This window comes from Saccopteryx leptura, chromosome X (assembly GCF_036850995.1).
Source record: "Saccopteryx leptura isolate mSacLep1 chromosome X, mSacLep1_pri_phased_curated, whole genome shotgun sequence".
NCBI lineage: Eukaryota > Metazoa > Chordata > Mammalia > Chiroptera > Emballonuridae > Saccopteryx > Saccopteryx leptura.
The window spans coordinates 65,789,129-65,800,618 of NC_089516.1; the positions used below are offsets into that span (position 1 = coordinate 65,789,129).

An 11,490-nucleotide genomic window follows, 5' to 3' on the forward strand; every position below is an offset into this window, starting at 1 on the left:
GAGCTGTGGCCCTGCTCCCAGAAAAATGAACATAGAAACATACAAAGTTACTTTACAAGGAAACTGTTACACCCCTGAAGCTCCTGTATGCATCTTTAAGTGTCCATGAATTTCAGGTTAATAACATTTTCTCTTGCCAAAGAGGCGCTACTAAGTGTCAGATGCTTTCCAGACGTTATCTCCCCTGTTCTGCACACAGCCCCATGAGATAGGGATTACTGTCTTCATTTTTGTAGATGAGAAGGCTGACTTTCAAAGAGTAGAAGTTCACTTGCCCTATATCATACAGCTACTGAGTAACAGAGATGAGACTAGGATTTTTTTTTCTTGACTTTTGAGCCAATATTATTTTGATGAATTTTTAAAAATTTTTATTGTTTATTTTTATTTTCAGTTATCGTTGACATACAATATTACACTAGTTACAGGTGTACAACTCAGTAGCCAGAAATTACACAACTTAAGCGATCATCCCGACTAGTCCCACGCCCGTCTGACACCACACACAGGCATTAGAACACTACTGACTTTCTTCCTTCTGCTGCACTCCATGTCCCCATGACTATTCTGCAACAACCAATCTGCACCTGCCATTCCCTTCACCTCTTCCATCCATCCCCCTCCCATCTGGAAACCCTCAAAATGTTCTCCACACCCATGAGCCTGTTTCTGCTCTGCTCACCTGCTCATTTTGTTCTTTAGAATCAATTGTTGATAGATACATATTTATTGTCATTTTACTATTCATATTTTATATCTTCCTCCCCCTCCTTCTCTTCCTCCTTCTTTTTTTCCTCCTCCTCCTCCTCCTCCTCCTCCTTCTCCTGCTGTTTGTCCTTAAAGAAGACCCTTTAACATTTCATGTAATGCTGGTTTGGTTGTGATGAGCTTTTTCTTGTCTGGGAAGCCCTTCATCTATCCTTCAGTACTAAATGATGGTTTTGCTGCATACAGTAATCTTGTTTGTAGGTCCTTCCTTTTCATCACTTTGAATACTTCTTCCCAGTCCCTTCTGGCCTGAAAGTTTCTGTTGAGAAATCAGCAGGCAGTCTTCTGAAAGCTCTGTTGTAGGTAACTAACTGCTCTTCTTTAGCTACTTTTAAATTTTTCTCTGTATCTTTAACTTTTTGCACTTTAAGATTTTTTAATCTATTCATTTTAGAGAGGAGAGGGAGACAGAGAGAAAGAGAGAAAGAAGGGGGAAGGAGCAGAAAGCATCAACTCCCATATATGCCTTGACCAGGCAAGAACTGGTGACCTCAGCGTTCCAGGTCGATGCTTTATCCACTGTGCCTTTTTTTAACCTTTTGCAATTTTTTTTCCCCAGAGACAGAGAGAGAGTCAGAGAGAGGGATAAATAGGGACAGACAGGTATGGAGAGAAAATCATCAGTTTTTCATTGCGACACCTTAAAATCATCAGTTGTTCATTGATTGCTTTCTCATATGTGTCTTGACCACGGGCCTTCAGCAGACAGAGTAACCCCTTCCTCAAACCAGCAACCTTGGGTCTAAGCTGGTGAGCTATGCTCAAACCAGATGAGCCCGTGCTCAAACTGGCGACCTTGGGGACTTGAACCTGGGTCCTCTGCATCCCAGTCTGATGCTCTATCCACTGCGCCATTGCCTGGTCAGGCACCTTTTGCATTTTAAATAAAAGATTTTTTTTTTTTTTAGTGATTTGACAGCAAGAGAGAGAGAGAGAGAGAGAAAAGGGAAAGATGAGAAGCATCACCTCGTACTTGCGTTGCTTAGTTGTTCATTGATTGCTTTCTCATACGTGCCTTGACCAGGGGCTCAGACTGAGTCAGTGACCTGTCGCTCAAGCCAGCAACCTTAAGCTCAAGTCAGAGACCTTGGGCTTCAAGGAAGCAACCATTAGGCTCAAGCCAGCAACCATGGGGTCATGTTGATGATCCCATGCTCAAGCAGGGAACCCCGCACTCAAGCTGGCAAACTCATGCTCAAGCCCATGACCTCGGTGTTTCAAAGTAGGGGCCTCAGCGTTCCAAGCTGATGATCAATCCACTGAACAACTACTGATCAGGCTAACCTTTTGCATTTTAATTATGATATGTCTTGGTATAAGCCTCTTTGCGTTCATCTTGTTTGGGACTTTCCGTGCTGCCTGGACTTGGGTGTCTATATATTTCACCAGGTTAAGGAAGTTTTCTGTCATTATTTTTTCAAATTGGTTTTCAGTTTCTTGCTCTCTCTCTCTCTCTTCTCCTTCCAGCACCCCCACGATGTGAATGTTGGTACACTTGAAGTTGTCTCAGATGCTCCTTACAGTATCCTTATTTATTTATTTATTTATTTATTTATTTATTTATTTATTGTATTTTTGCTGTTCTGATTAGGTGGTTTTTGCTTTCTTATATTCCAAATTACTGATTTGATTCTTGGCATCATCTACTCTACTGTTGATTCCCTATAAATGAGTCATCATTTCAGTTAGTGTATCCTTTGTTTCTGACTAGTTCTTTTTTATACTTTTTATGTCCTAAGTTTCTTGGGCATCCTTATAACCATTGTTTTGAACTCTGTATCTGTTAGTTTGCTTACTTCCATTTCATTTAGTTCTTTTTCTGAAAGCATCTCCTGTTCTTTCATTTGAGAAATGTTTCTTTGTCTCCACAGTTTGGCTACTTCCCTATGTTTGTTTCTATGTGTTAGGCAGAACTGCTACATCTCCCAGAATTTGATAAGGTGGCCTTGTGTGGTAGCTGTCCTGTAGGGCCCAGTGGCACAGCCTCCCTAATCACCCAAGCTGAGAGCTCCAGCTACAACTCCTGTGTGGACTATGTGCACTGTCCTGTTGTAGTTGAGCCTTGATTGCTCTTGGCAACATTTGGGGGGGCTGACCCCAAGGTCAATCAGCTGTGACTACAGATGAGGAGCAGCTGTGCAGGAGTTGACCCTATGGAGCAGAGCTTGCTTCAGTGGGGCTTTGGTGCTCACCGGGTCTGCCCTTGGAGTGTGTTGCTCGGGAGGTGGTAGGGGGGTGATCTGGCGTGGTCTGAAGCTGCCCACCAGGTGCACTGGCTCTGGGGCCTTCTGGGAGATGTGAGGTCAGCCACCACCTGTGCCCTACTTGGGGTCACCCAGCACAAGCTACAGAGCAATATGCAGATGGCTGCTACTTGTGCTGGACTTGGAGGTTCCCAGGACAGACTAAGATATGAACCAAGGCCATCTGCTGCTAGTGCTGGGCCTGGGGCCACTTAGCAAGGGATACAGGGTACACAGAGGCCAGAGGCTGCTTGTTTGAGAGATTTTAGGAATGTCTGAAGCATGAGGAAGAGAGGCCAATTGTACAGAAAAGCCACTGGAAATGGTTTGGATGGGCCTGCAAGTTGTGTGAGGTGGGGTCTCAGAAATCATCTGGATGGGGGAACAGGAGCCAGGTTAATGGAAACTCAGATATGGTGCCTGTCTGTCAACTCTGTGAAGGAGGAGGTCTCAGAAAAGTAACAATGTCTGCCAGCACTTTTGTCAGGTAGAAAGCTGGCCCCAGCTATTTCTCTGATGCTAGACAGTTCAGTTCTTCCCTGTACGTCCCTGGTTCCTCTCGAGCTGCTGCCCCGGTGCTGCTGCTCAGCAGGACTGAGTCTGAGTAAGTCTGTGCATGGGTCCTTTAGAAAGGAAGGCCAGCCCTGGTCGGATAGCTCGGTTGGTTAGAGCATCGTCCTGAAGCACAGAGGTTGCCAGTTTGATCCCCGGTCAGGGCACATACAGGAGCAGTTCCACGCTCCTGTCTCCTTCTCTCTCTAAAATCAATACAATAAACATTTTTAAAAAACAGACAGGAAGGCCAGTTGGTGGGTTCTGGTAAGAATCAGGACTAGCCTAACCAGGCTGTGGCGCAGTGGATAGAGCATCAGACTGGGACCTGGAGGACCCAGGTTCGAAACCCCAAGGTTGTCAGCTTGAGCACGGGCTCATCCAGCTCATATGGCTTGAGCACGAGGTCGTTGGCTTGAGCGTGGAATCATAGACATGATCCCATGTTTGGCGGCTTGAGCCTAAGGTGGTGGGCTTGAAGCCCAATGTCACTGGCTTGAGCCCAAGGTTGCTGGCTTGAGCAAGGGGTCACTCAGTCTGCTGTAGCCCTTTGGTCAAGGTACATATGAAAAAGCAATCAATGAACAACTAAGGAGCCTCAACGAAGAATTGATGCCTCTCATCTCTCTCCCTTCCTGTCTGTCTGTCCTTATCTGTCCCTCTCTCTGTCTCTCTTCCTGTCTCTGTCATACACACACAAAAAAAGAATCATGACTAGATGGAATGAAAGGGTGATTTTACACAGTGGTTGTGCTCGTGGAAAGGATACAACTTGGAGAAACACCACAGAGAGTAGAGCTGATTGGATTCTCAGGGTGAGAGAGAGGAAGGAATTGGAGATGACTTTGAGGTTTTAAGTCTGGGTGACCGAGAGGGTGATGATACCATTAAGTAAGAAAAGGAACACAGGAAAGAAAGCAGATTTGAGGGAAGATGAGGACTTTGAAGTTAGTATTGTTGTTCCTCCATTTCTAGAATCTACTTCTAAGTCAGACTTCCTCACCAGTCTCAACAAGGGCCCAGCAGCACAGCCCGGAGCTAAAGATGGATATTTTGATTTGGATTAGGTCAGACGAAAGACAGCTATATATGTGCCCACAGAAGTCAAGACTGTATTTTCCATCCAGCCAAGAAGGTAAAGCTTTGACAGAGGTTTCAAGGTGGCTAAGCCAAGGAACGAGCATAGCATAGGATGGAGAAGAGGTTCAGATCCTTCGCTATACAGGATAAAATTATTTTGATCAGAAGGTGATTGGGAATGGTGGTGATGGTGGTGGTGATAAGACCCTTCCCAGGATCTAGGTGGTCTAACAACTCTTGAGTCCGTGGCAATATCGTATACCCAACCTGCTTAACACCAGCCACTTCGCAGCTGGGTGGTGTTACACCTACAGATTATATCAACACCTACTTTCCCAGAAGACAGCCTGTGTCGTAGCTCACTTTTGCCACACCCTCTGTAAAGCCCTGGTTTCAAAGGTTCTTTCCACCGGAAGCTATGACAGAGGAAATGTGTGGGTGGGGAGAGGCAGGGGTAAGGGGCCCAGGTTCCTGACACAGTACACCCAGGGAACGAAGAGCAAGAGCGCCATGTTGAAGCAGCCATTGCCACTGAGATTCCTTTTATTTCTGCAGCTGCCTCTGCTGGGGGTGGGGCTGACCACAACACTCCTCACACCCAGTGGGAATGAAGACATCACAGCTGGTGGGAAACCTGGGACTGGAAGGGGTCGGTGAGAAGGGAGGCTGTGGGAAGGGGCCATACAGAAATCTGGATCCTACCACTGGCCATAACAAGGATCCCGGCAGAATTTAAGAGTACTGTGGGGAGGGCAGGGGAAGGGTTCCCTGCCTCACGCTGCTTCTTCTGACTATCATTTCTTCTCTTCCCCTTCCTCACTTCATTTTCTCCCCAATCTAGATTTCTTCCTGACCTCTACGCCCCCTGGGACCCACAATGTTTCCAGCCTGCCACTCCCAAAAGTTCAGTGTTTTGTATTCAATGTCGAGTACATGAATTGCACTTGGAACAGCAGCTCTGAACCCCGGCCCACCAACCTGACTATGCACTACTGGTAGGAGAAAGGGAGAGGGGATAGTACAGGGGAGGAAGGGGAGGTCGGCTGGATGTGAGAGGCTGCATGGGAATCAAGAAAGAGGGTAGCCAGCATTCCAGGCTTTCTACTCTTTTTTCATGGGGTAAGTCATAAGTCAGTTCAGGGGAGCTGAGGCTGGGCTGTGGATGTCTGTGGTACCCAACTTCACCCCACTATTCTTCTTCCTTATGACCCTTCCCCAGGTACAAGAATGCTGGTCCTGACAAAGCCCAGGAGTGTGGCCATTATCTATTCTCTTCACACATCACTTCTGGCTGTTGGTTGCAAAAAAAGGAGATCCAGCTCTATAAGACATTTGTTGTCCAGCTACAGGACCCACAGGACCCTAGGAGGGAGGCCATCCAGATGTTAAAACTGCAGGATCTGGGTAATTTGGAAAGGGGCTCAAGAGTCCAGGGATCTTGTGGGGCTGTTGGAGTATATGGAACAGTTTTTGCCCATAAGGGTACCTGGGCAAAGAAGAGGAGGTGAGGGTTTGGGATGAGGAAGGGAGGAGGGGTCAGGAGCACTACCTTCAGGATCCTGACTTGTCTAGGCCAGGGGAATGACCACACCTACACACATATCTCCAGTGATTCCCTGGGCTCCAGTGAACCTAACAATTCGCAAACTGAGTGAATCCCAGCTAGAACTAAGCTGGAGCAACAGACACTTGGAGCACTGCTTGGAGCACCTGGTGCAGTACCGGAGCGACCGGGACCACAGCTGGACTGTGAGTGACTGGGGATGGGAACATAGTAGCTAACACCAAGGAAGTGAAGATAAAGGATTAAATCAGCCAAACAGGAGGGCCTGATCCCAAGCTTCTGTTCTCAGCCTCCCAGTTCCTCTGCCCAACTTCCACCCTCCTCCTCCAAACTCCTTTCCCTATCACCACCACTGAGTTTTCATTAGGGTTTCTCTACCTGTACTCTTCCCAACACCAGGCAGACAAGTAAACCAAAGGAAGCCTTCAAGGGGATCTGGAGAGAGGCATTTGATTCTAGTCAGTGAAGGGAGCAGTGTAGCTTGAGTAGTCAAGGGAGGAGGGAGGAAGGGGGAAAAAACCAGATGATGACTTGGGGGAGGGGCAGCAGTTTTAATTCTCCCTTCTTTTATAGACAACTGTCTTTATGTCAGCCTCTTTCTCCCTAAGGAACAATCAGTGGACCAGAGACGTAGCTTCTCCCTGCCTAGTGTAGATGGGCAGAAACTCTACACATTTCGTGTTCGGAGCCGCTATAACCCACTCTGTGGAAGCGCTCAGAGGTGGAGTGAATGGAGCCACCCAATCCAGTGGGGCAGTCATACTTCAAAGGGTAAAGTGAACCTAATGCCTCATCCCAAATCATGAGTCCAGCACCCCAACCTTTGTAACCACCACTGTCTTTGGCTCTACTCTCTTACCCCTAAGCTCCCAAATTTGGTGGCTCATCTCCCCCTCACTGTTCAACCCAACCCGCAGAAAGCAGGGTTCTTGTGTGTAGGTTTGGGTCGATGTGTTGTTAGAGTAAGGGAAATAGATTGAGAGGGAGGCCAAGGAACGCTCAAAGGGGAGAACGTATAAGCTATCCCTACATTTCCAGGAAAGCTGCATGGTTAAGATGGCTTTGGAACCAGCCAAGCCGCAGGTTTGAACCTGCCTCTGCTATTTACTGCCTCTTTGATCTTGAGCACATCGCTAACCTCTTTGTCTTTCCTCATCTGTAAAAAATGGAGGTACTAATTGGTCCCCCCTCTCAGGAGTTGTGAGCATTAAATATACGGAAAGTGTTTTAGCACGGTGCCTGGCACCTATTTGGAGCTCTGCCAGTGTTGGCATGTCTTAAGGTGACAATTCTTAGGGCTCTTTTCCTTTCCTCTTCTCCATAGAGACCCTGTTACAGTTTGCGCTGAAAGTGATGCTCATCCCCCTTGGCTCCATGGGGCTGATTATTAGCCTCATCTGTGTGTACTGCTGGTTGGAACGGTGAGACTTCGGGAATCCCAGAACAAAAGGGGTGGGGTGGCTGGGAATAGGGGAGGAGGCTTATCACAGGGTCTCCAGAAGAGGAGAGCTGGAAGCTAAGGAATGAGGGGTCACCCAAGTGGGCACGGTGATAGAAGGAAGCTGCAGGCCCAGCAAACGCAGAATCTCTTCACTCCATATGGGAGAACTGGGAGAAGAGGGCAATAAAAGAGCGTCACCAACATGCTCCTGCCCCCCCTTTCTCCCCTACCCCAGGACGATGCCCCGAATTCCTGCCCTCAAGAGCCTAGACGATCTGGTTACGGAATACCATGGGAACTTTTTGGTGAGAACATGGTCATAGGCAGACTGCAGTCTGTCAACTGCCAACTTCCTGCAGCAAGACAGACGCAGTGAGGGGGTAGAGGGGAGGGGAGGGGACCTGCACTAACTGTCAGGAAGTGGCTGACCCATTGGGGGATGGGATAGACAGAGAGAGACACACAGAAGAACTGATTATAGATTGTTTGAGGTGGATGGGAACAGTGTATTGGGAGCCCAGGAGTCTGTGTGTCCCTTCTATAATCACAGTGGTGCTGACGCTATGAGAGCTCCCTCGGCACAGAGCCTGGGGCTTTTGCTTCTTGCCCCTAATTGACCCCTGACCTGGAGATATCTGTCTTTAGGCCTGGAGTGGTGTGTCTAAGGGACTGGCGGAGAGCCTGCAGCCAGACTACAGCGAAAGGCTCTGCCACGTCAGTGAGATCCCCCCGAAAGGAGGGGCTCTGTGGGAGGGGCCCGGAGGCTCCCCCTGCAACCAGCAGAGCCCCTACTGGGCGCCCCCTTCGTATACCCTGAAACCTGAACCCTGACATTCTGACCGAACCCCAGGGTCCTATAGCCCTAGTTTGTACCAACTCCCCCTCACCCAACCAGCCTGCGTCCAATCCTCTCCTCACCCCACTGTGGCTGATTTTGAATTTTGTGTCCCCTTTAACTGTCCCCTCATTCAATATCTCCTCCTTAAGAATTGCTCCTTTGCCCTATACGTATTCCTCATCTCCCTCAATCCAGCCCTTCCTCTGCGCGAAGTTCTTTCTCCCTCCCTTCCTTCCTCACTCTTTCCATCTGCCCTTCAGTTGTTCCCGAATCAATGAGAAATAAAGTTTCTATTGATAATCATCAAGAATGTCTGCCTGGCCTGGAATGCTGAGGTTGCCGGTTTGAAACCCCGGGCTTGCCTGGTAGGGTGCTAACAATAAGGAACCAATGAACAGCTAGAGTGAAGCAACTACTTCTCATCCCCACCTCCCTCTGTAAAATCAATAAATACAATCTTTTTAAAATGTCTGTTGTTGGGGCAGGGAGCAGGAGAAACACAAGGTACAGTTAAGGGTGGGGCATGGCACTGAGGGTACAGAAGAGGAGCGGACTCCTGCTGTACCACAAATTAACTAGAAAAAAGTAGTGTTTCAGAAACTTCACTTTTCTCTAAGGTGTCTGTCTGGGCTCCAGTTTAGAGTTAGATTGACCATGTTGCCCACATTCCCAGTGAATCTTCTACAGATCTCCCTCAAGTCCTCTCCTTATCCTAGCTCCACCTTCTGTCACAGATACCACCTCTGACCTCATAATCCCTCAACTGCAGCCTCAGGCCCCACCCTTAGAGATGCTGGTTATCCAGACTGGCAGTGGCTCTCTCCTGTCTGCCTGGTCTGGGCTTCCTCGGGCAATGTAATCCATCTGCCTTTCTGGTCCCCCCACCCCCTACCTACCCCATGGATCCCCCAAGGTCTCCACAACACCTTCCTTCATCATGAGTCATCAGGCCTCTCCCTGAAAAGTAACATCTTGAGAACATGTTCATCTACATCAAACATGGAGGTAAGGGGCACCATGGAGCTGGAGTCTGCGTGTCAAGCTGGGAAGGTTTGAGGGCAGGGGAGATCACAGGGACGGTGTAACTAGAGGAGGGTCACATGTTCCAATCCATCTCTTCTTAGATAATGAGGAATTTCTTGTCAATACCAATTGCGCTGTCCACCGGATGCTGAATTACATCCGCAAAAAAGTGGGGTTGCCTGAAAAAGGTGAGGAGTTTGGGGAGGGGTCTAATGGCCAAGGGTCAAAGTAGGAGGGTCATCTCTGGCCCCCAAGCCCTCCTTCTGGCAAGAAGAGAGCCCCTTGAGTTCTGCCAGCCTCCTCCAGCCCGTTCTGGATAGGATCACTGGCTCCTTTTACCCTTACTCTCCTTCCTTAGTTGCCCAAATTACCCCTGTGGTCTCCCTCCAGACACCATTGATTTGTGTGATGAAGCAGGAACAATGAAGCTGTTTTTCCTGATGAAGAAGCCTGGAGACTATGCCATCAAATTCCTTACACCTCGGGACACCTACTACGTTTGTAAGGTGGCACGTGGGGCACCAGGTACATGCTTGGGAGCACTCCCCAGAGCTAGAGCAAGGCCCTTAGGATGAATTGTGGACCTCTTTAAAATAGGGCACCCTCAGCCAGATCCAAATGACCATTGCCAGTCAGCCTAACAAGAGGCACTGCCTGTGAAAATAGGTTGGGTTCACACATACCGTGCCCCCACCTGATCTTAGAAATCGATCTTATGGGAGGAAATAAGGTAAACCAGCTCAAGGTAGTGTTGAGTGTTAGGGTCCTGAAATCTTGGGCTTTGGAAGGGTGGAGACCGGGTGACAGGGGCTGGGGATAGCACACTGCTGTATCCACAGGAAGCCGGCTTGCGCATGCGTACCTGGGTTTTGTGCCTATCCTGAAGAATCCAGACCACGCGCTACTTGGTAAGGAGCACGGGAGGAAAGTAGAAACACAGAGCGCACTGCACACAGCTGAGGATGGAGGCTACAGGGTGGGACTGGTGTCATGCAGCAAATAGGATCACAGAAATCCTAGGAAAAGGGGAATAGGGTCAAGGTCCACTTTAGGAGGATGTTTAGTTCAAAGCAGGTGGAGTGTTTCTGTGTCATTCACCTTTTCTCTGTTTCTCAGCCCTCTTTTTTGTATATCTCCCTGTCATTTCCAACTTTCCTTTTGTCCTTTTTTTCTTGGAGCTTAGACACTTTCACACCACTCTGCAGACTAACTTCAGGCTGGGTTGCTCCAAATGGTCATTTGAACAATGGGAGGGACAGGACCTGTAGGTAAGGTCTCTAGTCCTCAGAAGTAGGGGTGCCTTTTCCTGGTACAGAGGCCTTGCACATACAATGTGACACCATGGAGAAGAACAGGCTGAGACTGCTTAAACTCCGACAGGCCAAGAAAGTCAAAATCAAGGTCCCTGCACACCCCACGGTAAGACTCCCCAAATCTGGTCTGTCCCGGCGCCCCCATTCCCCACCAGCTAACCAGGCTCCTCCACGATGGCCCTCTGGGGTCGATTTCCTTTCCAAATCCAACACCCACGCCCAAGACCTGCCTTCCACTTCCTTTGTCCTGCCTTTGGCCCTAGTCTGTAGAAAGCTTCCCTGCACGAACTTTTTCATCTGACTGCCCCTTGCCTTTTCCAGTCCAAAACCGGTAAGGACAAGCCAGTTCGCAAGAGTGCATTCCATAAAGCCAGGGAAGGCTTTACCAGTAGGAGGGGGAGACCGAGACCAACTAAATAAAATGACCACGTGAGAGCAGCAACACTAGGTATGAAATTACTGGAATTTAATGTGAGGTTCCTTTTTCAAGAAACTCCTTCTCCCAGTATCAGCAACGGAGGCTGGAGTCTGCCTCAGGCACCCTGGAGGCTTGGGGTGGGTTGGAGTGGCAGGAGAGGGTGGGGGCATGCACATGGGGGGATGTGAGGAAAGTCTGGGAAGTCTAGTACAATGAACCTTTGAGGACATGGGACAGAGTAGGGGGTGGG

At 48.7% G+C, this 11,490-nt stretch overlaps 2 protein-coding genes across 2 annotated transcripts; both read left to right on the top strand.

Annotated features, from left to right (window-relative positions):
• The first annotated feature begins 5,087 nt into the window (after window positions 1-5,087).
• IL2RG (interleukin 2 receptor subunit gamma) lies at window positions 5,088-8,812 on the top strand. The gene is made up of 8 exons (XM_066356405.1): window positions 5,088-5,268; window positions 5,485-5,638; window positions 5,863-6,047; window positions 6,253-6,392; window positions 6,816-6,978; window positions 7,532-7,628; window positions 7,884-7,953; window positions 8,294-8,812. Exons 1-8 carry the CDS (start codon window positions 5,154-5,156, stop codon window positions 8,477-8,479), a joined length of 1,110 nt encoding a protein of 369 aa, XP_066212502.1. The 5' UTR covers window positions 5,088-5,153; the 3' UTR covers window positions 8,480-8,812.
• A 525-nt stretch (window positions 8,813-9,337) lies between these two features.
• On the top strand, window positions 9,338-11,261 carry CXHXorf65 (chromosome X CXorf65 homolog). Its single transcript, XM_066357476.1, has 6 exons — window positions 9,338-9,491; window positions 9,611-9,697; window positions 9,900-10,034; window positions 10,349-10,417; window positions 10,825-10,928; window positions 11,144-11,261. The coding sequence occupies exons 1-6, from the start codon at window positions 9,467-9,469 to the stop codon at window positions 11,240-11,242; spliced, it is 519 nt and encodes a 172-aa protein (XP_066213573.1). The 5' UTR covers window positions 9,338-9,466; the 3' UTR covers window positions 11,243-11,261.
• Window positions 11,262-11,490: the final 229 nt, after the last annotated feature.

What these genes read in the sequence shown, in the direction of transcription:
- IL2RG (XM_066356405.1), top strand. Translation starts at nt 5,154, where the DNA reads ATGTTGAAGCAGCCATTGCCACTGAGATTCCTTTTATTTCTGCAGCTG. An exon ending in GAATGAAGACATCACAGCTG is followed by an intron (nt 5,269 to 5,484) that starts GTGGGAAACCTG and finishes TCCCCAATCTAG; the next exon opens with ATTTCTTCCTGACCTCTACG. An exon ending in AACCTGACTATGCACTACTG is followed by an intron (nt 5,639 to 5,862) that starts GTAGGAGAAAGG and finishes ACCCTTCCCCAG; the next exon opens with GTACAAGAATGCTGGTCCTG.
- CXHXorf65 (XM_066357476.1), top strand. Translation starts at nt 9,467, where the DNA reads ATGTTCATCTACATCAAACATGGAG. An exon ending in CATCTACATCAAACATGGAG is followed by an intron (nt 9,492 to 9,610) that starts GTAAGGGGCACC and finishes ATCTCTTCTTAG; the next exon opens with ATAATGAGGAATTTCTTGTC. An exon ending in AGGTCCCTGCACACCCCACG is followed by an intron (nt 10,929 to 11,143) that starts GTAAGACTCCCC and finishes TGCCTTTTCCAG; the next exon opens with TCCAAAACCGGTAAGGACAA.